The following is a 23,460-nucleotide window of genomic DNA, read 5'->3' on the forward strand; positions in this document are numbered from 1 at the left end:
AATTATGTGTTTAATATATGCAGCTACGGCTACCGAGATTATACGTCAAAAATATATACAGAAGTATACACATATATATACACGAGTGAGAATGAAGAAAAGACATGGAAAGGAAGATGATCAAAGGATGGCAAATTACACAGTTAACGTAAACCCTTTTGAGAGAGAGAGAGCCAGCACAGAAATCAGTTTAGACAAATTCAGATAAATGATAATACTTGCTTATTGGTTCAAGTCCGTGTGTAGCAGTTTCAATGCGCCTGGCTGGGTTGGTCCTTTCAGAGAGGGTTTCTCCGGCGGGGTTTTCAAAAGAGGTTTAAGCTTAAGTAACTTAGCCGAAGAGAGAGAGAGAGTCTAAAGAAGTGGTCCTCCCGAACTGCGCGCGTGGTTGGGAAGCGCGGTCACCTGAGGCGTCCGTGCACGAGGTGCTCGTGAGTCAGTCGGGAGACAAAGGAGAAGAAGAAGAGCAGCGCGAAGAGACAAGAGAGTGAGCGAAGGTGTGTGTCGTTGTCTTTATGGAAACCCAAGCTAACACACCTCCTGAATTGTAGCAGCCAATAGAGGCGCAGCACTATTTGGCGGGCAAAGTTGCTTTGTTTGGTCTCCTAGCTGAATTTGCATACTTAATGGCTATCAGATCGGATTTCGAGATGGGGTGTGTTCTTCACAGGATCATTAAACACATAGAAAAATGCATTTGTCCGTTTTGTGACATGTCTCAATGAATAGCTCAAGTCCGGAGCTTTGAAACGAGATCAAACTCGATAGGTCAGAAAGGCATAGAAACCAAGTTATGGTTTACAGACAAAATTATATCGTTAAAATGCACACTAGCACAAATACACTCATTTAAACACTAGGAAACATGCATAGGCTCTAAAATATATCATATATATATTCCAGCATAGTGGTAGTTCACATATACAGTTAAAAATGTATGATTGTGTGTTTCTGTACGTGCCTGTGTGTGTGCTTTTGTGTGTTCCTGTGTGTGTGGGGTGTTGGAATGTGGATCTGGTCAGTCTCTGGGGGGGGTGCTCCTTTTGAAGTCACCAAAGAGAGGAAGTTGGACTTTACTGTTTACCATCGCAGGTCCACAAAAGTGTCAAGTGGGCTCATCTTATGGCAGACTATTCGGAGCCGAAATGGTTTTACAACCCAGTCCAGCATGCTAAAAGCGTTCTGAACATTCCCAAGTTTATTGATTATCCTGATACGTGTGCATATGCTGCACCACAATTACCCACAAACCCCTCTGATTCTTCTGATACTGTTTATGCTACTCCTCAATTACCCACAAACCCCTCTGATTCTTCTGATACTGTTTATGCTACTCCACAATTACCCACAAACCCCTCTGATTCTTCTGATACTGTTTATGCTACTCCTCAATTACCCACAAACCCCTCTGATTCTTCTGATACTGTTTATGCTACTCCACAATTACCCACAAACCCTCTGATTCTTCTGATACTGTTTATGCTACTCCACAATTACCCACAAACCCCTCTGATTCTTCTAATGTGGTTTATGCTACTCCACAATTACCCACAAACCCCTCTGATTCTTCTGATACTGTTTATGCTACTCCACAATTACCCACAAACCTCTCTGATTCTTCTGATACTGTTTATGCTACTCCTCAATTACCCACAAACCCCTCTGATTCTTCTGATACTGTTTATGCTACTCCACAATTACCCACAAACCCCTCTGATTCTTCTAATGTGGTTTATGCTACTCTTCAATTACCCACAAACCCCTCTGATTCTTCTGATACTGTTTATGCTACTCCACAATTACCCACAAACCTCTCTGATTCTTCTGATACTGTTTATGCTACTCCTCAATTACCCACAAACCCCTCTGATTCTTCTGATACTGTTTATGCTACTCCACAATTACCCACAAACCCCTCTGATTCTTCTGATACTGTTTATGCTACTCCACAATTACCCACAAACCCCTCTGATTCTTCTGATACTGTTTATGCTGCTCCTCAATTACCCACAAACCCCTCTGATTCTTCTGATACTGTTTATGCTGCTCCACAATTACCCACAAACCCCTCTGATTCTTCTGATACTGTTTATGCTGCTCCACAATTACCCACAAACCCCTCTGATTCTTCTGATACTGTTTATGCTGCTCCACAATTACCCACAAACCCCTCTGATTCTTCTGATACTGTTTATGCTGCTCCACAATTACCCACAAACCCCTCTGATTCTTCTGATACTGTTTATGCTACTCCTCAATTACCCACAAACCCCTCTGATTCTTCTGATACTGTTTATGCTACTCCTCAATTACCCACAAACCCCTCTGATTCTTCTGATACTGTTTATGCTACTCCTCAATTACCCACAAACCCCTCTGATTCTTCTGATACTGTTCATGCTACTCCACTATTACCACACAAACCCCTCTGATTCTTCTGATACTGTTTATGCTACTCCACAATTACCCACAAACCCCTCTGATTCTTCTGATACTGTTTATGCTACTCCTCAATTACCCACAAACCCCTCTGATTCTTCTGATACTGTTTATGCTACTCCTCAATTACCCACAAACCCCTCTGATTCTTCTAATGTGGTTTATGCTACTCCACAATTACCCACAAACCCTCTGATTCTTCTGATACAGTTTATGCTACTCCACAATTACCCACAAACCCCTCTGATTCTTCTGATACTGTTTATGCTACTCCACAATTACCCACAAACCCCTCTGATTCTTCTGATACTGTTTATGCTACTCCACAATTACCCACAAACCCCTCTGATTCTTCTGATACTGTTTATGCTACTCCACAATTACCCACAAACCCCTCTGATTCTTCTGATACTGTTTATGCTACTCCACAATTACCCACAAACCCCTCTGATTCTTCTAATGTGGTTTATGCTACTCCTCAATTACCCACAAACCCCTCTGGTTCTTCTGATACTGTTTATGCTACTCCACAATTACCCACAAACCCCTCTGATTCTTCTAATACAGTTAATGCTACAGTTTAACAGTTTGCGGTTTTAAATTGAACCTTAAAGGCTTCTGTCAGGTGATTCATACCTGGAACTTTTTATAGGTTTCCATCATTTGTTTTAATTCATTATATTTGTTTACATTTATTTCTTATTTTAATTAAATTTCATGGATTAAGCAGCTTGTAGAAAATATATAAATAACCTATTAAACATGAAAGACATCTCTCCTTACTTAGAACATCTTTAGCTTAAAGGCTTCTTTAAAATTGACTTTCATTTATAAAATATTAAGCAGAAAATGTCCTACATTTGATCTTACCATCATTTCTCAAATGCGTCATTCAGGGAAGTCACGATACATTAAACATCAAATGTGCGTGAAACAGAAGTCAACAAATACAGAAGTAGCAGTTGTTTAAACCACTTTAATGCAGTCAAGCATCTGTTATTAAAACAGACATGTTGATCTGCTTTATCAATGCAAATGTTTTCTGAAAACACCTGCAATTCCTGTAAAAAGTAACTTAACAAGTGTCAAGGATGAAGAGCTCAACTAAAGCAAACACTGATCTCTATGATGGTGACTAAACTAAACATTTTCAATAAGACATCAACATCTAAACCTCTGTTAATTCTCAATAAGAGCTTCTGTAGACGTGTGACACTGTGAATCATGAGCAGAATCACCAGAGGAAGAGGAGGAGCCATTCTGACAGACATCACTATAAGAGTAATATAACACAGAGATCATGAGAAAAAACATCTTTATCTCTAAGAATATTTCCATTAATCACCATCTGTTCATTGTGGTTTGAGAATATTTCTCATTGGTCTCCACAACAGTAATAATTACATATTATTCACATACTATATTCATATATTAACCAGAGTAACTCTTGCTGTGTTCTGGTGAGTCTGATCTTCAGCAGATGTTAAACTGATAGATTTCTCATGATTACACACTGTTCATTTTAAAATGCTTGCAACAAAAAATGTTTCTTCCTCTTTCTTCACTCCTGCCCACACGAACAGAGGAAAAAGTGATGCAACAATTCTCTGCCCAAATTTTAAATGGTCCGTGACTCTGCAAACAAGCCTTTACAGACCCACTTAGGGCTGCCAGCATCCTGTCTTAATATTTTCTGCATGATTTAAGAGTAGAGCCTGTGCTTCAGTCCAGGATGAGCCAGAAAACACTGATGTTCTGCTGCATGATGCTTTATTTCAGAGACAGTGACTGCAGTTGGTGATGCAGTGATATATAATTACATTAATTCATGCATGTGTGCTATTTCTGTTTAAATGCAAGAGATTCACATTTTACATTGAATGTGTTTTGTTAGTAATAATTCAGGAAATACCTGTAAAATGTTTTTTCTTTAAAAGTGTTTTGAAATTTATTTAAATTAGGATATGTTACATTAGCTTTACTGTTTTTGTTTGGCAGCAGTTGCTGAAAGACATTTGACCTTTTTTTTTTTTTTTTTTTTTTTTACAGTAAATGGGTTTTATTGTAATAATTCAGGGAATACCTGTAAAATAAAAGTGTTTTTCTGTAAAAAAAAAAAAAAAAAGTTTAATGAAAATTTCTGTTGACGTTTTTGCACTGTATTTAAATTAGAATATTTTTTTACAGAATATTAATTTTACAGATTTTGTTTGGCAGCCGTAGCTGACAGTCTGACCATTTTTTAATGATTTTTATGATTTACAGTGTGCCCAAATATTTCAGTTATAAAAAGAACAATGTAATGATGTTCAATTATTCAATGAATTGGCTATTGCTATTATATTATTATCAGTAATTAACAGTTTATCAAGTGAAACAAATTACAATAAGTTTGTGTTATTATTCACTATATAATAAGCTATACATATTTTAAATGAATACACTATATTGCCAAAAGTATCATTGAATTCAGGTGTTCCAATCACTTTCATGGCCACAGGTGTATAAATCAAGCACCTAGGCATACAGACTGCTGCAAACATTCGTGATTGTGTCCGTGTACAGCACAGCTATATCTGCCTGCATCCTCTCTTCTGACTGACTTGAAGTTGTGTTTGTTACTGGATTTTCTCTCAGTTAATATCTTCTGTGAGTTTCTGTACCAGATGAATGTTGCTCTGTCAGTCAGAGTGCAGCTGCTTTTACAAGCTAACAAATCATTTAGAAAGACAATTTACAAATATCACTATATCATGATATCATGGATCATGAACAGTTATTGTCCATTTTTCACTATTGTCCTTGCATGCTTCACAATACCTGCACGTCTGATAATTTGGCTGTGCTGCTCCAGACGTTAATACTGGCTTATCTAATGCCTTGAACATGGGCTGGCATATGCAAAAGTTGGGGGCGTACATATTAATAATCCCGACTGTTGCGTCACAGTCGGTGTTATGTTGAGATTCGCCTGTTCTTCAGAGGTCTTTTGCACGAATGAGATTTACATAAGAAGGAGGAAACAATGGTGTTTGAGACTCACTGTATATCATTTCCATGTACTGAACTCTAATTAACTATGCTGAGGTAAATTCAATTTTACAATCTAGGGCACCTTTGACATTGTTTCAATGGTTGCTCGCTATCTGGGTATGTATCAGTAGTTTAAAATGCAAATGTTTTGGCTACTAACACTAATATGAATAAATGAAATCTACATTAAATCAGTAAATGCAGTCCCCACTCTAATGTAATCTGTTAACACTTTATAGTCCCTAATGATGGGAAAAAATACATAAAAACAGATGTAATCATTTAGATTAAAACAGTTGGGTTTGTAAAATAGGATTTCATGTTTTATTTCTGTTCAAATTATTAGTTTTTTTTAGTCAGATTATTGCTGTCTAAACCCAAAAATTGAGACACTGACACAATGTCTGGATTCAAGCTAACATGAAGGACTGAAATTATGTAAGTTTTTAAACTTAAATAACATTCATCTGTCACAGGTCCGGTCTCCTCCTCCACTGAAGGGCTTCATCTGACATTAGAAAAAGGAAAAGAGGTGAGTCAGGAATCAGGATCATCTTCATTGAACATAATAATAGTTCGGCAACAAATGAGTTTCACAGACCTGTGAACACAGAACCAGCAGACACAGTGACAAACAGTCAGAATCTGGATCAGATCTACACAGAACTCGACGCCAGTAGACAGAGTGACATTTATCAGTGTCTTACAGCTGATTCTGCTCAAGAAGAGTCGATCGGTCACAATATTGATCAAATGAACAACTAAACAGACATCAGACTTTTGTTGTGAATGTTCATTATGCTTTGAAAAATGGTACCGTAGTCTTAAAGGTCCCGTTTTTCGTGGTTTTTTGAAGCTTTGATTGTGTTTATAGTGTTCAATATAACATGTGTTCATGTTTCGCGTGTAAAAAAACACAGTATTTTTCACATAATTTACTTATCTATACCGCTGTTTCCACTGTCATAAAAACGGGCTGATGACTTCCTTGTTCTATGAAGTCCCTCCTTCAGAAATACGTAACGAGTTCTGATTGTGCCAGCGGTTCCTGTGTTGTGATTCGACAGCAGTTTAGCGCATATCTTGCCCGGAAAGGTCACGCCTCTTACCATAACGTGGAGATGCACGCGCTCAGTGTTATTGTAAACATGTCTTTAATTTTACCCTATCAATTTGAGCTGGAATCAGACCCGGTGATTGGACTGCGGGATGAAAATAACAGCGTTTCGACGACATGGCGACAAACACACTCTACAAACACAACTCTTGTGTATTCCTGTGGGCGGAGGTTAGTCAAAAAACTGTTTTAGTGACGTCATTAAAGAAGGAAATAGAGGAATGTAGTCCAAACTGGCCGTTCGATGTAGGCGACTTCTGTTAAATAAAATATCTCGCTTGGCATTGAAGTTTGAGCTTTACAATTTTACAGATTTTATTTATACTCTAACAACAACATTACACACTAACTAAAGTTTGAAACATGGGATCACGAAGAACGGGACCTTTAAATAATCTCATAATTTCAATAATCTAATACATGTAAAATGGGTGATAATGTTTTCACTAATTAGGGAGTGGATAATCAAAACAATGACATCATGACACGACTGATTGGCTGATGACCTCACAAGAAAACAAACTGTCTCAGTCAGGAAACACAGTTTGAATGGCCATCAATGGAGACAGATGCTGTTGAAGAAATATAGTGTAGTTACGCCATCTACGTTAATTGGTTCCAGCTAACCAGCTAAACCTCAACCACTCGACAAGAACAGGGTAGTGTTGACAAACTAGCTTTTGATTGAGAATTTAAATGACTTTTAAATTGTGTGTTGTAAGATGTGTAAAGATGCTGTACATGTAATACATTTATACCAAGAAGTATTATTTCTAAAACACAATTATACACCTAAAGGAATGGAAAGGTGCATCTTTCATACATGCACTTAGCTATTTCTACCAGATTTAACCCATAAAAGTGTTGTTGGTATCAATTAATGTATTTAGCTTGATCCAATGATGCTGAATAATATTTTAGACTTGAATAAAACAGATCATTAGATTTATCATTTTGTTAAGTGTAGGCCTATTGACACTGTTTCATTGTCATGAAAGATGCAGTATTCGACCAAAAGAGATCCAAAAATATATTCAGTGCATGCAGTTTTATCAAGTGTGGAAAAATCAATATATGTATTTAAAATACAAGTTTGAGGTGATTGTAGAGAGTTTACTGCTGCACACGAGAGGAACACTGTTACACAACTAACCAGTGACTATATGACACTAATGAAACACTCTTTTAAGATGTCCTGTAGAGCTGATGTGGTTAGAGATACAGAAGGGGAAGGAAATGTTAATATCAGTTGCTGATGCTGCACATCATTCACTCAGTACGGAAGAGCACGAGAGTAACGTTTGTCACACAGAATTTGGTCTTTTATTTTATATAAACTCTTGTCAAAGTTGATCATGTGGGACGTTTTGCTGCTCTTTTCCAGCATCTGTACAGGTGAGTTTGAGACTCTGAGCTCTTTTACACACAGTTTGACATGATCTCTTGATTATCACATGATCATCAGACTCATATGAATGATATTTGTCAGTTATTATTCTGGCCTGCTGATGTCTCTTGCTCACACATAACAGCTCTATATAATGATATTTGTGTTTCAGCTGTTGTTGTAGGAGCTCCAGATACAGTTACAGGACACAGAGGAGAGAGAGTTGAGATCAGATGCTCATATGAATCTGGATATCAATCAAATTCAAAGTATTTTTGTAAAGGAGACTGTAAATATGCAACGGTTAAATCATGATCTCCAGCTAAAGGCGAGAGATTCTCTCTGACTGACGACACGACGAACAGAGTTTTCACCATCACTATCACTGATCTGAGAACAGAGGATGAAGGACAATACAGGTGTGCTGTGGAGAGGAGAGGTCCTGATGACTATTCAGAGATTTTGTTGCTGCTTAAACTTAGTAAGTGATTCTTGTGACATGCAAATATATCTACAGTAGAAATGTACAAACCCAATTCCAAAAAAGTTGGGACACTGTACAAATTGTGAATAAAAAAGGAATGCAATAATTTACAAATCTCATAAACTTATATTTTTTTCAAAATAGAATATAGATAACAGATCAAATGTTGAAAGTGAGACATTTTGAAATGTCATGTCAAATATTGGCTCATTCTGGATTTCATGAGAGCTACACATACCAAAAAAGTTGGGACCGGTAGCAATAAGAGGGCGGAAAAGTTAAATGTACATATAAGGAACAGCTGGAGGACCAATTTGCAACTTATTAGGTCAATTGGCAACATGATTGGGTATAAAAAGAGCCTCTCAGAGTGGCAGTGTCTCTCAGAAGTCAAGATGGGCAGAGGATCACCAATTCCCTCAATGCTGCGGAAAAATGTTGAAATTTGAAACTTCCACATCATTGCATTCTGTTTTTATTCACAATTTGTACAGTGTCCCAACTTTTTTGGAATTGGGTTTGTAGATGGAAATCTGCCAGCAGCTTCATATTATTATATAACTGTCAATAAAATGCTTGATTCATGGTTATATGCAGTTTCCAGATGACTGTACTAATATATAAATGTAATAACTGAATTCAGCTTGATCTTTTGTTCCACTTTCAGAAAAGTTTTGAACCAAACAACATACTGTTCACATCTAAATTCATGATTTTCTAATATTTATATGAATCTTCATTTTTGTCTGTTTTAGATCCTCCAAAAAGTGTCTCAGTGTCCATCAGTCCATCTGGTGAAATAGTGTCAGGAGATTCAGTGACTCTGATCTGCAGCAGTGATTCAAACCCTCCTGCAGAAATCAGCTGGTTTAAAGGAGGAACGTTTGTAGGATCTGGAAGAATCTACAGCATCTCAAAGATCAGCTCTGATGACAGTGGAGAATACAAGTGCAGATCCATCAATGAACATGGAGAGAAATACTCTGATGCTGTGACTTTAAACATCATGTGTGAGTTAATGATGGTTCAGTAACTGTTGCCATTAAATCCTCTAAACATTGTCCTCTAAAAATTGATTGTGTTGTCTATTTTAGATCCTCCAAAGAATGTCTTAGTGTCCATCTCAGGTGAAATAGTGTCAGGAGGTTCAGTGACTCTGATCTGCAGCAGTGATTCAAACCCTCCTGCTCTGAACTTCAGCTGGTTTAAGGAGAATGAAAGCTCAGCTGTTGGATCTGGACAGAGTTTCAGTGCACTACAGAGTGGACGCTTCTACTGTCAGGCTCACAATCAACATGGATCTCAGAGATCAGATGCTGTAACTGTCACAGGTGAAGCTTTTATTAACACACTCCTGTATCTTCACATCATTCATCAGTTTGGAGAGTTAATCATGATGATCTTCCTCTTTCAGTTCATCATGGTGCTGGTGGGAATGTGATTGTGATCGCAGCGACATCTGGAGGATTATTCTTCATCATCATCATCATCATCATCATATTTATAATGTAAATAAAAATCTATCAATAAAGAGTACATAAATATATTTTCAAACTAATTCATGAAGATATTTGATTATTAATTTTACATGAAACAATGAAACTACTTGTTTGTGTTTTTGACAGTCAGAAGAAAAGGATAAACTGAAGATCTATAAATGAGTATGAGGTGAGATGATCATAGAATCACAGAAAAATACTATTAAAATAAAATTAGCTTATATATATATATATATATATATATATATATATGGTTGGTCCAACTTATGATCAAGTCATATCACATCATATGTTGGGAAATTATCAGACTGCTCAAACATCTCATTACCAAACTGACAGACACTGATTGAGACGTGAACTCACAATGTTTCAAATCCCATGTTTTTGTATTGTAAGTCTTTCTCTCTGTTTCCCTGTAGAACGTTGATCCCAGTGAAGGCACATATGCAGCTCTTGACCTCAGACCCAGATCTTCTGACCCCTATGGCACACTCACAGTAAGTGAAATATCAAAAACTACACATGCAGAAGAGTTTGTGCATTCAAAACTCATGTAATATGTTAAATAATAGTCTCTGTCTTTCACAAAGACTGTCCATCCCAGACATGCTGTTCACCAGTGAATATAACTCTTCTGAATATAAGAATCTGTCTCTTCAGTAGAATTATGTTATAAGAACGTTCTCTAAACATTCAGTGTTGGTTCTCGGAACATTAAAAACATCAAGTTTTCTTGACGTTAGAGGAAAGTTTTTATAAATTATAATGTTCTAGGAACGTTGATTTGTAACATTCTACTAACATTAAGGAAACTGGACAATTTCATGTTCTTGGAATGTTACAAATCAACGTTCCTACAATGTTGAATTTTAAATCAAAATTAAGTTGAAAGAATGTTTGAAGGAGATTATACCTTATAAAAACATTCCTCTAGAATGAAAACTTTACATTCCCAGAACCAACACTGAATATTTAGAGAACGTTCTTATAACAAAATTCTGTTGTCTGGGACCTCAAGTCCTCTCAAGAAGAAACTGTCATTGCTATTACTCAAAAGATACTAAACAGTCCTTACATTCAGTCTTTTCAATCTATACTATACAACCAATTTTAAAAGTAATCACTTTTTTAAAATCTGTAAGAAAGATTATTTGTACCATTTTAGTGTTGGCTTTATTTATGTACATCACAACTATGCAAATGACACCGAGATTTACGTAGCCCTACAATAACTAAACAATAACTAAACAGCATATTATCATCTCAGAAATATTGCAAGAATTAGATGCTTTTTCTCCAGTCAAGGCTTAGAGAAACTTGTTGATGCTTTCATCACCAGCAGGGTGGATTATTGTAATGGACTCCTCACTGGTCTTCCCAAAAAGACCATTAGACAGCTGCAGTTCGTACAGAACGCTGCTGCCAGGATTCTGAGCAGAACCAGAAAATATGAACACATCACACCAGTTCTCAGGTCCTTGCACTGGCTTCCAGATGCATTTAGAATTTATTTTTAAGTACTGTTACTTGTTTATAAATCACACAATGGCTTAGAACTGCAGATATATAACAGATCACTCAGATCAATAGGATCACATCAGTTAGAAATACCAACAGTTTGATCTAAACAAGGAGAGTCTGCTTTTAGCTGTTGTGGCTCACATAGTTGGAACCAGCTTCCAGAAGAGATCAGATGTGCTCCAACAGTAGCCACATTATATCCAGACTCAAAACACATCTGATTGCACTGTATTTTATTTATGTATTTTTATGTATTCTTTTTATTTTAAACTTATTTTGTTTTACATCAATTTTTATTTTCTACTTGTATTGCTATTTCTGTTTTTATTAACTGATTGCACTGTATTTACTGAACTGTTTTAATGCATTTTATCTTTTAATTCGTATGTATTTGTTTCCTTTTCATATGTAAAGCACATTGAATTTACATTGTGTATGAAATATTCTTTATAAATAAATGTGCCTTGCCTTGCCATTTTTAATCACAATTAAGAACATTGTTGTGAGTTTTTAATATTTTTATATTGTAATAATTTCACTGTTACTCTTCAAATTAATGTAGAAACAACTTAAAGACAGTATATTGTAAATATTTGTTTAATGGTATCATTTCATGAGTGAAGGCCAGTATCAGTGATACACTGTAAAATGGGACTTTACTGGCTTAAAGAGTATTATTTTACAATAAATTACTTTAGTCAGAAATTTACAGTGAAATTTGGGTCATTTTCTTACGCATTACTGTTAATCATCAACAAAATGATCCTGACATCACAGTCATTTTTTACTATTCTAGTTTTACTGTGAAACGACATGATAAAATTGTCTTTAATCATGCCACTGTAAGAAATTATATTGTTTATTACTGTAATTGTGTTGAAGTCACCTCAATGGTGATCAGTGTCCATTAGCTTGGACCTTGTATATTCATATTAAAATGTCTGATCTATCTAAGTCAGAAGTGTGACAAATGAAAGATTTCCTAAAACAGTGACAAACTAGAATATACAATAAGCTAATTGGCTGATTTTAAGTCAAACTATACTATTATTAGCATTATTTCAGCATAAAGATTTACCAATATCTTATTTCAAATTCAGGATTGTTTGTACATGGATATATATATATATATATATAAATACAAACAAACAAAGAAATAAAAAATAAGAATAAAAGCAACAAGAATCAAGAAACTCGTCATTCTCGTCAGTGCAGCAATGGCGGACTCGCTGTGAACTCGCTCAGGGCGGTTCTATGTTCAAACAGCAGAAAACACCTGCAATTTCTGATACAGAAGAAACTCAACAAAAGTCAAGGGTCAAGAGATCAACTAAAGCAAATACTGATCTCCATGGTGGTGACCTCAAACTAAACATCAACATCTAAAACTCTGTTAATTCTCAATAAGAGCTTCTGTAGACATGTGACGCTGTGAATCATGAGCAGAATTACCAGAGAAAGAGGAGGAGCCATTCTGACAGACATCACAATATGAAGAATATAACACACACATCATGAGAAAAACATCTTTATCACTAAAAACATTTCCATTAATTACCATCTGTTTATTGTGGTTTAAGAATTTTTCTCGTTGGTCTCCACAACAGTAATAACACAACCTTTGTTCATGTGCAGCATTAGCACAGGACAAACAATGTTATGTGTCTGTTTGTTATTATCTGTTATTATATTATAACATGAGCGACTCATTCACACATCACTGGTGTTCCCTTTTGAAAGGGAACATACTCTGCATTTGAAACACTATGGGGAACGTCACACATGACCTGATGTCTGAAAGCCAACTATCCAACAACTGCAATCCATCAAATCTAGTCCCTGGCACTTGGGAACAGCGGCAGCATCTGTGTCCAAAGCTATGATCCAAAATTGGCCAGACACACAAAACCAACGCTCGACAGCCGAGTAGCCAAGTAGCACGTCAGTTCTGCGCCTGCGTGAGATGAAATGCCTTTCCAAACCAGCAGGTGGCAGTAGCTGAACAGCCAATCAGAATAATCAGATGGCCCGATGGACCGATGAGCTCAGACGCCGATTCAACGTTTCGAATCGGCCAAAAAAAAGGCGACGAGGACCAACTTCAGCCGACGGTGCGAAAACACTGAGAAAACGGCTGTTTCACACTACAAGCATGAGCGTCACTACACTGTCACTGCAGCTGCAGAGATGCACGAGTATTCACACTGGAAGCGTTTGTACAGCGTCACAGCAGCAGCTCGAAGCTACATATAAAGTGAGCATTTCTTTACAAAGACAGTTATACATTTGTTTTTATAAGTTGGTCATTTATAAACTTGAGAGTCTTGAAAGTTTGTTAACATGGGGAGGTGTACAACATTCTCATATCAACGTAATAAATAAATAAATAAAATCCTCGTATCATCCATCCATTGCTGCACACGAATGAGGTAACTTTGTGTTTGACATCCTCTGCCGCGTGCACGTTTAAAAGACAGCAAACTCGGCGAAAAAAGCCAGCAAACTCTGGTTTGATTTGGGTATGCTGCAGCCTATATATATCTCTGTGTAATAACTAAAATAATGTTTATATATCATATTTTCTGGCTGGTTTACTTTAGTTTTGTAAGGAACTCAAAACATGCGTGTCTGAGTTCAGGACTCTTATTTTGAAGTATATTCTTGTCTTGTCATGTTTGTCTTCACCTTGTGCTTGTCCTCACTCCCTTGTTAGTTACCATGACGATTTCCCACTCCCCCTTGTTACCTTGTTACCTCATTAGCCTTCTCTGTATAAATAGGTCCCTGTTTTAGTCTGCATTTGTTGGTTATTGTTTGAGATCCTCAACGTAGTGTTTGTGTGTTGTTCTTTCATGGTGTTCATGCCTTGTCTTGTCTGGAGTTTATGTTATTGCCATGCCTGGATTCATGCCTTGCAAACCTGTGGATTACTTTGTCATGCCTGGAACCAAGTTTGTATTCATGTGACTGTTTTAGTGTGGAATAAACTGCTTGCATTTCGATCATCGCCGTTCTTCATTTGAGAACACACAACAGACATTACAAGTTTTTTTTTTTTTTATTATACACTATACTTTAACCCAAACTGAATAATTAAAAACAAGTTTAAATGGGTAAGTCTTCTATAATTATTTTTGATTCTTAATTTTCTTTTCTGTCATACTCAAATTCTTATTAAAACACATTAGACATGCTTATTCTGTGCATTTTGAACACGTTTTGTGTAAAATTATATTTATTTTGTCCATCAAAAGTGTGCTTTCACTTTAATTGAGCGTCAACAGCACAGCAAAAATAGACTCGGTGCCGAAACCCCCGCTTCACTGCTGCTTACGCAACACTCCTGCTTGACGCTGCTCCTGTTGCCTGTGTGAATGCATCCGTTGGTTAACATGCATGTCGGAAAAAAATATGCGCTACTATTTTCAGGATTTACTGAATAATAAAAAGTTAAAAAGAACATATGCGCTACTCACGCGCTGCTTAAGCCCCAGGTATACTTCACTTTCCTCGCCCGGACTCATCACGCGCGCAGTCGCTTCCACGCATCTTTAGGCAGGAACACACCAAGCCGATGGTCGGCCGACTAAGTTTTCTCAGTGTTTTCGCACCGTCGGCTGAAGTTGGTCCTTGTCGCCTTTTTTTCGGCAGATTTGAAATGTTGAATCGGTGTCTGAGCTCATCGGTCCGTCGGGCCATCTGATCATTCTGATTGGATGTTCAGCTACTGCCACCTGCTGGTTCGGAAAGGCATTTCATCTCACGCAGGCGCAGAACTGACGTGCTACTTGGCCGTCGGCTGTCAAGTGTCGGTTTGGTGTGTCAGGCCACCTTTGTTTACAGACGCTTCCGACGTGAGCCAACCCCGCAGTCTGCTTTCGTCGCCACTAGTTCGTCTGCATCGGCTTGGTGTGTTCCGGCCTTTTCAAAGAATACTAACCACGAATGCGTGCGGATGACCGAGTTCGACACATGCGCAGTACAATTTTTTCTATACTCTTTACTAGACACCGTGTCATCAACGGGACATTCGCTGGGCAGGAATGGAGAAGAAAAATAGTGCATCCACCATTGCAACATAGTTCAGAAGATGCACCAAGAGAACAGGAATCAAAAACGATGTAGAGGGCATGCTTTTGAGTTTGCTTGTCTTATTTTTGAATATCTTTGAATATCGTATTATTTTTTTCACTCTTCACACACTCTTCTTCAACGACTGCTCATTGTGCTCAGTACTGTGCGTATTGCCACCTAGTGGACTCTTATTTCCTGCTTGCGCATGCACTGTTGCACGCGCACCGTCCGCGCAGCCTCGAAATTTGGGCTGCACACAGACGGGGTGTGCGGCCGGCCGCGAGCCCTCCGCATGACGAAAATTACGTCTTGCGAACGGTGCACGAACGTGAACAGCTGAAGTATACCCGGGGCTTAAAGCTTGCAGTGTGAAACAGGCGTTAGTCAGCCAATGAACAAAAAAACTACCCGACGGCCGACCGTCCGCTTGGTGTGTTCCTGCCTTTAGTTTTGATTTTGGTAAAAATAACATCCATATATAATGAAACTAAGTATTGAGCTGTTTAGATCATTATATAAGAAAAGCATGTTCAGTTTGTCAGAGTAAATGTGCTCTTCCATGATGTCCTGTAGAGCTGATGTGGTTAGAGAGACAGAAGGGGAAGGAGATTACTAATATTAGTCAATATTAGTTGCTGACGCCACATTGTTCACTCAGAAGAGAACGACAGTAACGTTTGTCACGCAGAGATTGGTCTTTTATTTTAGTGAAACGCTTGTCAAAGTTGATCATGTGGGACGTTCTGCTGCTCTTTTCCAGCATCTGTACAGGTGAGTTTGAGACTCTGAGCTCTTTTACACACAGTTTGACATGATCTCTTGATTATCACATGATCATCAGACTCATATGAATGATATTTGTAAGTTATTATTCTGGCCTGCTGATGTCTCTTGCTCACACATAACAGCTCTATATAATGATATTTGTGTTTCAGCTGTTGTTGTAGGAGCTCCAGATACAGTTACAGGACACAGAGGAGAGAGAGTTGAGATCAGATGCCCATATGAACCTGGATATGAATCAAATGTAAAGTATTTTTGTAAAGGCGAGTGCATCATTGGATTTACAAACATCATGGTTGAATCAGGATCTCCAGGTAAAGACGAAAGATTCTCTCTGACTGACGACACGACCAACAGAGTTTTCACCGTCACCATCACTGATCTGAGAACAGAGGATGAAGGACAATACTGGTGTGGTGTGGAGAAGACAGGTCCTGATGTCTTATCAGAGATTATGTTGCTGGTTAAATATGGTAAGTGATTATATTTTTTATAAGTGGAGCTTCAGTAGAAATGAACTACAAATGAACAGGCCAAGATGTCTGTTAAAGATCACTTCATCTAGAAAGCATCTGCTGTTTACAAACATCTGATAGACATCTTTACGATGTCAGTTTTACATACATTCTAAATCATAAACATCTTAAACACATCTTCTAAATGTCTATTTGACATCTGACAGGAAACGTCCTATAGACGTATTGCAGATGAGCAAACACTCTAAAAAATACGTCTTCCAGACATAAACGCACACATCAAATAGACTTCTCCGTCATAGTCATCATAGCTTTAAAATTCTTGCCTGTTACAAATAGTCATGCTCAGCAGGTATATTTTAAGCTGTCAGTGCAAGTTTCTTTTAGTTAAAACAACTGACAGTTAACATTTCATTTAACATAAAAACAAACAAGTTTAACTAGTTGCTAACGATTTAAAACTAACATTACATAATTTAACCATTGTAGGGACTCGTTCGACAGACGTTACCAAATGGCTTCATCAGCCAGAGGCATGATTGAACAAAGCTTCATTTGGTCCAAAAGATCCATTTCCTGAAGTGATGACGTGACTTCTTTTAACAAAGGACTCTGTCTAAAGGACTTCTTAGCTCATCAGCAATAAACTAATCAGAACCCATCACGTGGATCTGATCACATTAAATCTATTGATTCTCTCACAAAACCCTCTTGTATTATCGGACGGAACAGGAAAAGACCCATCAACGGATTTAAAGACGAATATGTCCTCTCTATACCCCCTTTTGTGTGGAGCAATCCATGTTGACCCGGTCACTTGTGACTCCGGTCGCTGTTCAATGACTTTATGCTTACAGACTCAATCTTGAATTTCAAATGGACCATCATTAAGAGATCATTTTTAAACTATATACAGAATAATAAAATGTAATTACTAACATGTCTATTCAATGTATTCAATATGTGGGTTTTCTTCAAATGCATTATTGTAATCATTGTTTTAATTAGGTCAGTCTAGTAATATGTGTGTAAGAAGTGTCATGTTTGAGTTCTAAATACAGAATTTATAATTCTGTGTAATTCTGTGTGAATGAAACATTGAAATTCAGTATCAGGAAAATATTAAGAAACTTTATAAAGTTGTTAATAAAACAGGAGAATGTTCTGCAGATATCACGCGATGTGATCAATAGACAATAGACGAGGCGTGTCTAATCTCCGTAGCAACGTCTCATTGGAGGATCGCTCCCTTAAAACTATGCTGTCCGAACAAGCTAAGGTCAGAAGCTGGAAGTCAGAAAAGGCCAGAAGTCGGTCAGAAATCGCTCGAAATCGGTCAGAAGCCGGTAGCCGAAACACCGCTACTTTGACCACGGCGGAAAAGTCGCATGGGTCATTGATAACTGATTGACCGGGGCTGATTTTCCATCGAACACCCGACTTCAACCACGAGCTGCGCCGCTGATCATTCGACAGCCGTCACATCCAGACTCCAAAACACTTCGTGAAATATCTGACCAAAGTCTCCCAAGAAGAGAGCCGCTCAAGCCAGATGCTCAGCCAGCAGCATCCTTCAAAGCTTCCGCGCAACCCACAGGGCTTTCCCGAGAAGACGTCACCTGAAAGACAGCCAATCCAGAACGGGATTCCGCTGTACACGAGTCACGGAACAACCCGACTACCTCAGCTGTCACAGCAAACGCAGGTACAAGCAAACTTCTCTCTCTCTTGCTGGAAACTGGTGAAACTCCTTTAAACCTAAAGAATCAAGCCAAAGCTCTGCTTTTGTGATTTTCCTCAGGTTATGAGTTAAGTTAGCACTGAACTTGGGACTTTTCATAACTCATCAACTCCGCGAATGTGTGTGCATGTATGTATGTGTGTGTGTGTGTGTGTGTGTGTGTTTAGCCTTAGTTTCCTGTAATCATTAGAAGTAGTCAATAAATCTTGTTTTGATTTTCACATATACGAGTTTCTTGTGCTGTGTATCAAATTACTGTCTTAAACTCAAAGATCAAAGTTACCTCTTGCTTATAATATAATAATTACAATAATAACAATAATCATAATAAAATATTGTTACTGTTGGCCGCAGGATAATATTTTGTCCAGAATTGGTAAAATACTCTAACCTCAATTTTCGCTGGACGAATAATTGATGAAGTGTTAAATATTAATTCTGAATCATTTACAGTGAATCATTTACAGTTGATTCAATTCTTATTCCCTGTAACAATTAAATTGAGCTAATAAATAGGCTAAGTCCTTACACCATACATATTTTGGTCCAGTGTCCCGTCGTCTTCGGCAGTGAAGCATGTCAAAACCCCATAAAGTCATACTTCAAATCAAACTTTAAAATGCACACAAACATCAGCTGTCTGTCACACAGCCGCAAGCCATGTAACGACGCTCGGCTCATTGTTGCCACGTCTGTGATTAGGATACTTTTACACTTGCGCCAAGTTTGTGATGGTTTTGTTGCGCAGACCTGGCAACCCTCCACTCCAAAACCCCACCCCTTTCACGCACTTCGAAGTGTGCGACCCCTGAATAGACCCCTTAAAAGTTTGTAAACATTGCAACGTTTCCTGGTGGGCGGGGCTTAGCTGGAGGCAAAAAGAGACGCTGGACTCAATGTTGACAAGCGTAAGCTAGCATGTTTTAGGAGGGATTTATTAAACATAGATGCAGAAGAAGGTTCAGAACTGTCCGAATATGTACAGTCACTGACTCTGCGGGACCGTGACAGATATTTTTGTAAATTAACTTAAGTTTTGGATATTTCCTAGACAACATATGAATTACTTTCGGGTGGTTCGGGGAATTTTGTCAAGGCTTAATGTCTAATGTAACCTAACGCTGGGCTAACTATGATTATGGCTAGCAATGTGTTAAAATGATTATTTTAAGAGACCATTCAAAGGATGGCACACACATCTGTCGCTGTATGTTTGTTTAACATTTAAGCTAGCTAGTGGGCGACTTTTCACCTATAAAACAGAAACGTGCTGATTTGTACTAGATAAAACCAACACACCATTACATATGCATCGATTATTTTACCTGATATGAAGTGTGCACTGCAAACACGAGCATTATTTATGATCGTGTCAGTCCAGTCTGTACGGCGTATTACTTTCAACCACAATTATCTTTTTGATTTTTGTGCAGGAATGTCTGGCGGGATCTGGTAAAACTTTAGTTTTGAACCAAAAGTCCTGTTCCTTCTATTCTGGCAGCCAAAAACACAAGAAGACGACATTTTAAAGTCAAATCCTCAAACTTTTAGCGCACCCGCTATTAGTTCTTATTTATGTTTTGCCTCCAGCTAGAGCGGTGAAGTCACAGTGACGTAGGCGATTAAGGGGTCTATTGGGACACAGCTTATGATGTCTCCCACTATGCATTGCATGTCACCATGGTTGAGATTTACACACTGATTATTGATGTCTCTGTGTGTCTTAAAGTAGCCCAAAATGTTTTTTGACAAAAATAATTTTAAAAATATATGATCTCAACCGTGCTCAGTCTCTTGATCTAGTTTCAGCAATAAAACATTTAATTGTTTACAGTAACAAAGTACACTTTTGATCAAGTACAAACCTTGGAATGAAATCTGTGGATTTTTGATGATGACATTATAAGTACAGATCCAACAGATCAATCCCAGCATTTCTCTTGGCTTTTTTCACCATAACAGCTGTGTCTTACAAACACTGAGTTACGACAGCCAGAGAAACACTAATGTTAAAAGTCAAGGTCAAGAGCCAAACTAAAGCAAACACTTTCCATCATGATGGTGACATCAAACTTTATTATTTTCAACAGTATCTCCAGTTTAATAAATACAAATAAATGTATGGTCCATTGTTGCAACATTGAGTAAAAAATGCTTGAGAAATTTAAGGCAGTTTCTACATAATGTGAACAAGATTTTTAACATGACTGAACTAAGTAGTCAATTTGTAAAATTGAATTACCAATCCTCAAGATTTCTAAGTACTCTGTACTGTGTGGTAGCTAAACCCAACAGTTTAATTAAGCTTTCTCAGTAAACTCAACTAATTACATTTTACAGTGAATCAGGGGCGTAGTTTGTGGGGGGGATGGGGGGAGGTAACCCCCCCCAATATTCAAATGCTTCAGTTACAACCCCCCAATATTTCAACATAAAAATCACCATAGATCAGATGAAAAATATGTAGAATTAATTTATTTTGAAGCAATAATTTCGTTTCTATTCAAATATGAGTTCGTCATAATAAATTAGAGAAAAAAATACTCCCCCTCCATTGAACCGATTGGTAACGTCCAACCAATGCGTGTCGCACTTTCACCAAAACAACGCGAGTGGCGCTCTACTGTTTGAATGAGAGAGTACGGGTAGCTCAAAAATGAAGAGAACCGCTTCCCAGCCAACTATATTAAACTGCGGGTCAAAGAGAGACGTTAAAAAGAATAAAGCATGTACTGAGAAAGAGGTATGAGAATATTGTAATAGCTAGGTACAGTCCACATATATTTTAGCGAGCTAATCCATTGCAATTCAGCCATAGCTAACAGTGTAACTGCAACCAGTTACCAAAACAGCCATCTGTTTTGTTAGTTCATGTTTTAATAGTGTCTGTATCAATGACAAAAGTATTCACATCGGTGTTTGTTTTCTTCCTAAATTAATCTGACTTTTGAACGAATTGGCTGAATGAACGATTTAAGTGACTGACTCAATAAAAAAAACGAATCGCTGCCACCTACTGGCGGTGTTAATATTTAACATAATTTCTTTCTTTTTATGCTGTGTTCACACCAAACGCGAATAGAGCGTCTGGCGCGAATGATTTCAATGTTAAGTCAATGTAAAGACGCGTTTACACGCGTCTGGAGGTCTCGCGGCGCGAATGAGGCGTTTAGCGCGGCGCGGAAGACGCAAATTCGCCTCATTCGCGCGTCTAGTTCGCGCGAATGACGCGAATTGAGCGTTTCGCGCGAATGGTGCTTTTTGTGCATTTAGCGTTTGACGCGAATTCGCGTCTGACGCCCGAGTTGAAAAATTTTAACTTTGGCGTAAATTCGCGCCGCGTTAACCAATCAGGAGCCTGCTTGCTGCTGTGGCGGCAGGCCCGCCCGGAATCACTCATTCAAAATGGAGGAACGACTGATATTATCAGTGAGCAGTCACCCAGAGATTTATGACACAAGTTCATACTTCAGACAGGAATAAAAAGGACCTTGCTTGGAAGAGTGTCGGTGAGGAGATTGGGCTACCTGGTAAGTTGTAAATACACATTTCACTTTTGAGTCACGTACACGTTTATCGACCCGCGGCCTTCCCGCGACGCTGACCCCTACGCCGCTGTTCTGCTCTCCAGAGCAAATACAAAGCGGTAGCTCTCTCGATGAACGCACAATCAACATCAGCCATCTTGCAAACAGACAACCGCCTAGCACTTGCCCCTCCCACAAGAAGCGGATTTCGCCTCGGACGCGCGTCAATTTCGCTTCAAACGCTTGTTTTTTACGCGCGTCTATTTCGCTCTAGACGCGCGAATGCATTCAAAATGTTCAAGCGGCAAACTAGACTCGGTAGACGCGAATTTGACGTTCTATTCGCGTTTGGTGTGAACGCAGCATTAGAATCACAGTTATGTTAGAATTTGATGAATGATTATACATAAATTTCATAAAGTTATGAGATAGATAGATAGATAGATAGATAGATAGATAGACAGGAAATAAATTATCCAATAAACGTTACACACAAAACAGATTATTATTTTTTTAATAATAATTAAAAAAAATAAAAAAAAACAGACAGCATACCAACGTTCAACCCACCCAATGTTGAAACCAAATCTACGCCCTTGCAGTGAATACTCAAGATTTCTAAGTACTCTGTACTGTGTGGTAGCTAGTTTTATCAATTCAAAATGATGAGTTAACTTACTTGCTAAATTTAAGGCAATCGGTTTCCTTAAGATTTTTAAGTAAACCCAACAGTTTAATTGAGCTTTCTAAGTAAACTCAACTAATTACATTTTACAGTGCACATGATCATCAGACTCATATGAATGATATTTGTAAGTTATTATTCTGGCCTGCTGATGTCTCTTGCTCACACATAACAGCTCTATATAATGATATTTGTGTTTCAGCTGTTGTTGTAGGAGCTCCAGATACAGTTACAGGACACAGAGGAGAGAGAGTTGAGATCAGATGCCCATATGAACCTGGATATGAATCAAATGTAAAGTATTTTTGTAAAGGCGAGTGTATCTTTGGAAATAGAAACTTCATGGTTAAATCAGGATCTCCAGCTAAAGACGAGAGATTCTCTCTGACTGACGACACGACCAACAGAGTTTTCACCGTCACCATCACTGATCTGAGAACAGAGGATGAAGGACAATACTGGTGTGGTGTGGAGAAGACAGGTCCTGATGTCTTATCAGAGATTATGTTGCTGGTTAAATATGGTAAGTGATTATATTTTTTATAAGTGGAGCTTCAGTAGAAATGAACTACAAATGAACAGGCCAAGATGTCTGTTAAAGATCACTTCATCTAGAAAGCATCTGCTGTTTACAAACATCTGATAGACATCTTTACGATGTCAGTTTTACATACATTCTAAATCATAAACATCT

General features: G+C 38.0%; 1 protein-coding gene and 2 long non-coding RNA genes across 7 annotated transcripts in view; all 3 read left to right on the top strand.

The window, feature by feature from the left end:
* Positions 1–7,524: 7,524 nt before the first annotated feature.
* Positions 7,525–9,375, top strand: LOC125271326. The gene is made up of 3 exons (XR_007185565.1): positions 7,525–7,984; positions 8,149–8,457; positions 9,216–9,375. It is a non-coding gene; the product is annotated as an uncharacterized LOC125271326 (long non-coding RNA).
* A 197-nt stretch (positions 9,376–9,572) lies between these two features.
* Positions 9,573–10,744, top strand: LOC125271320. Its single transcript, XR_007185558.1, has 4 exons — positions 9,573–9,791; positions 9,875–9,968; positions 10,086–10,128; positions 10,379–10,744. It is a non-coding gene; the product is annotated as an uncharacterized LOC125271320 (long non-coding RNA).
* Positions 10,745–15,445: 4,701 nt separating this feature from the next.
* Positions 15,446–23,460, top strand: part of LOC125271244 (polymeric immunoglobulin receptor-like) — a 477,349-nt gene continuing 469,334 nt past the window's right edge. For 3 of the 5 annotated variants that reach the window (XR_007185543.1, XR_007185541.1, XM_048195296.1), the window contains exons 1-3: positions 15,446–16,325; positions 16,490–16,810; positions 22,969–23,289. Coding sequence is in view for 2 of the 5 variants with exons in the window: in XM_048195296.1 (XP_048051253.1) it covers positions 16,286–16,325; positions 16,490–16,810; positions 22,969–23,289 (682 nt within the window). In the remaining 3 variants the exon portion in view is untranslated. The remainder of the gene's footprint in view (positions 16,326–16,489; positions 16,811–22,968; positions 23,290–23,460) is intronic. The other 2 variants (XR_007185542.1, XM_048195298.1) reach the window with 1 other exon arrangement.

This window comes from Megalobrama amblycephala, linkage group LG7, assembly GCF_018812025.1.
Source record: "Megalobrama amblycephala isolate DHTTF-2021 linkage group LG7, ASM1881202v1, whole genome shotgun sequence".
Classification (NCBI taxonomy): domain Eukaryota; kingdom Metazoa; phylum Chordata; class Actinopteri; order Cypriniformes; family Xenocyprididae; genus Megalobrama; species Megalobrama amblycephala.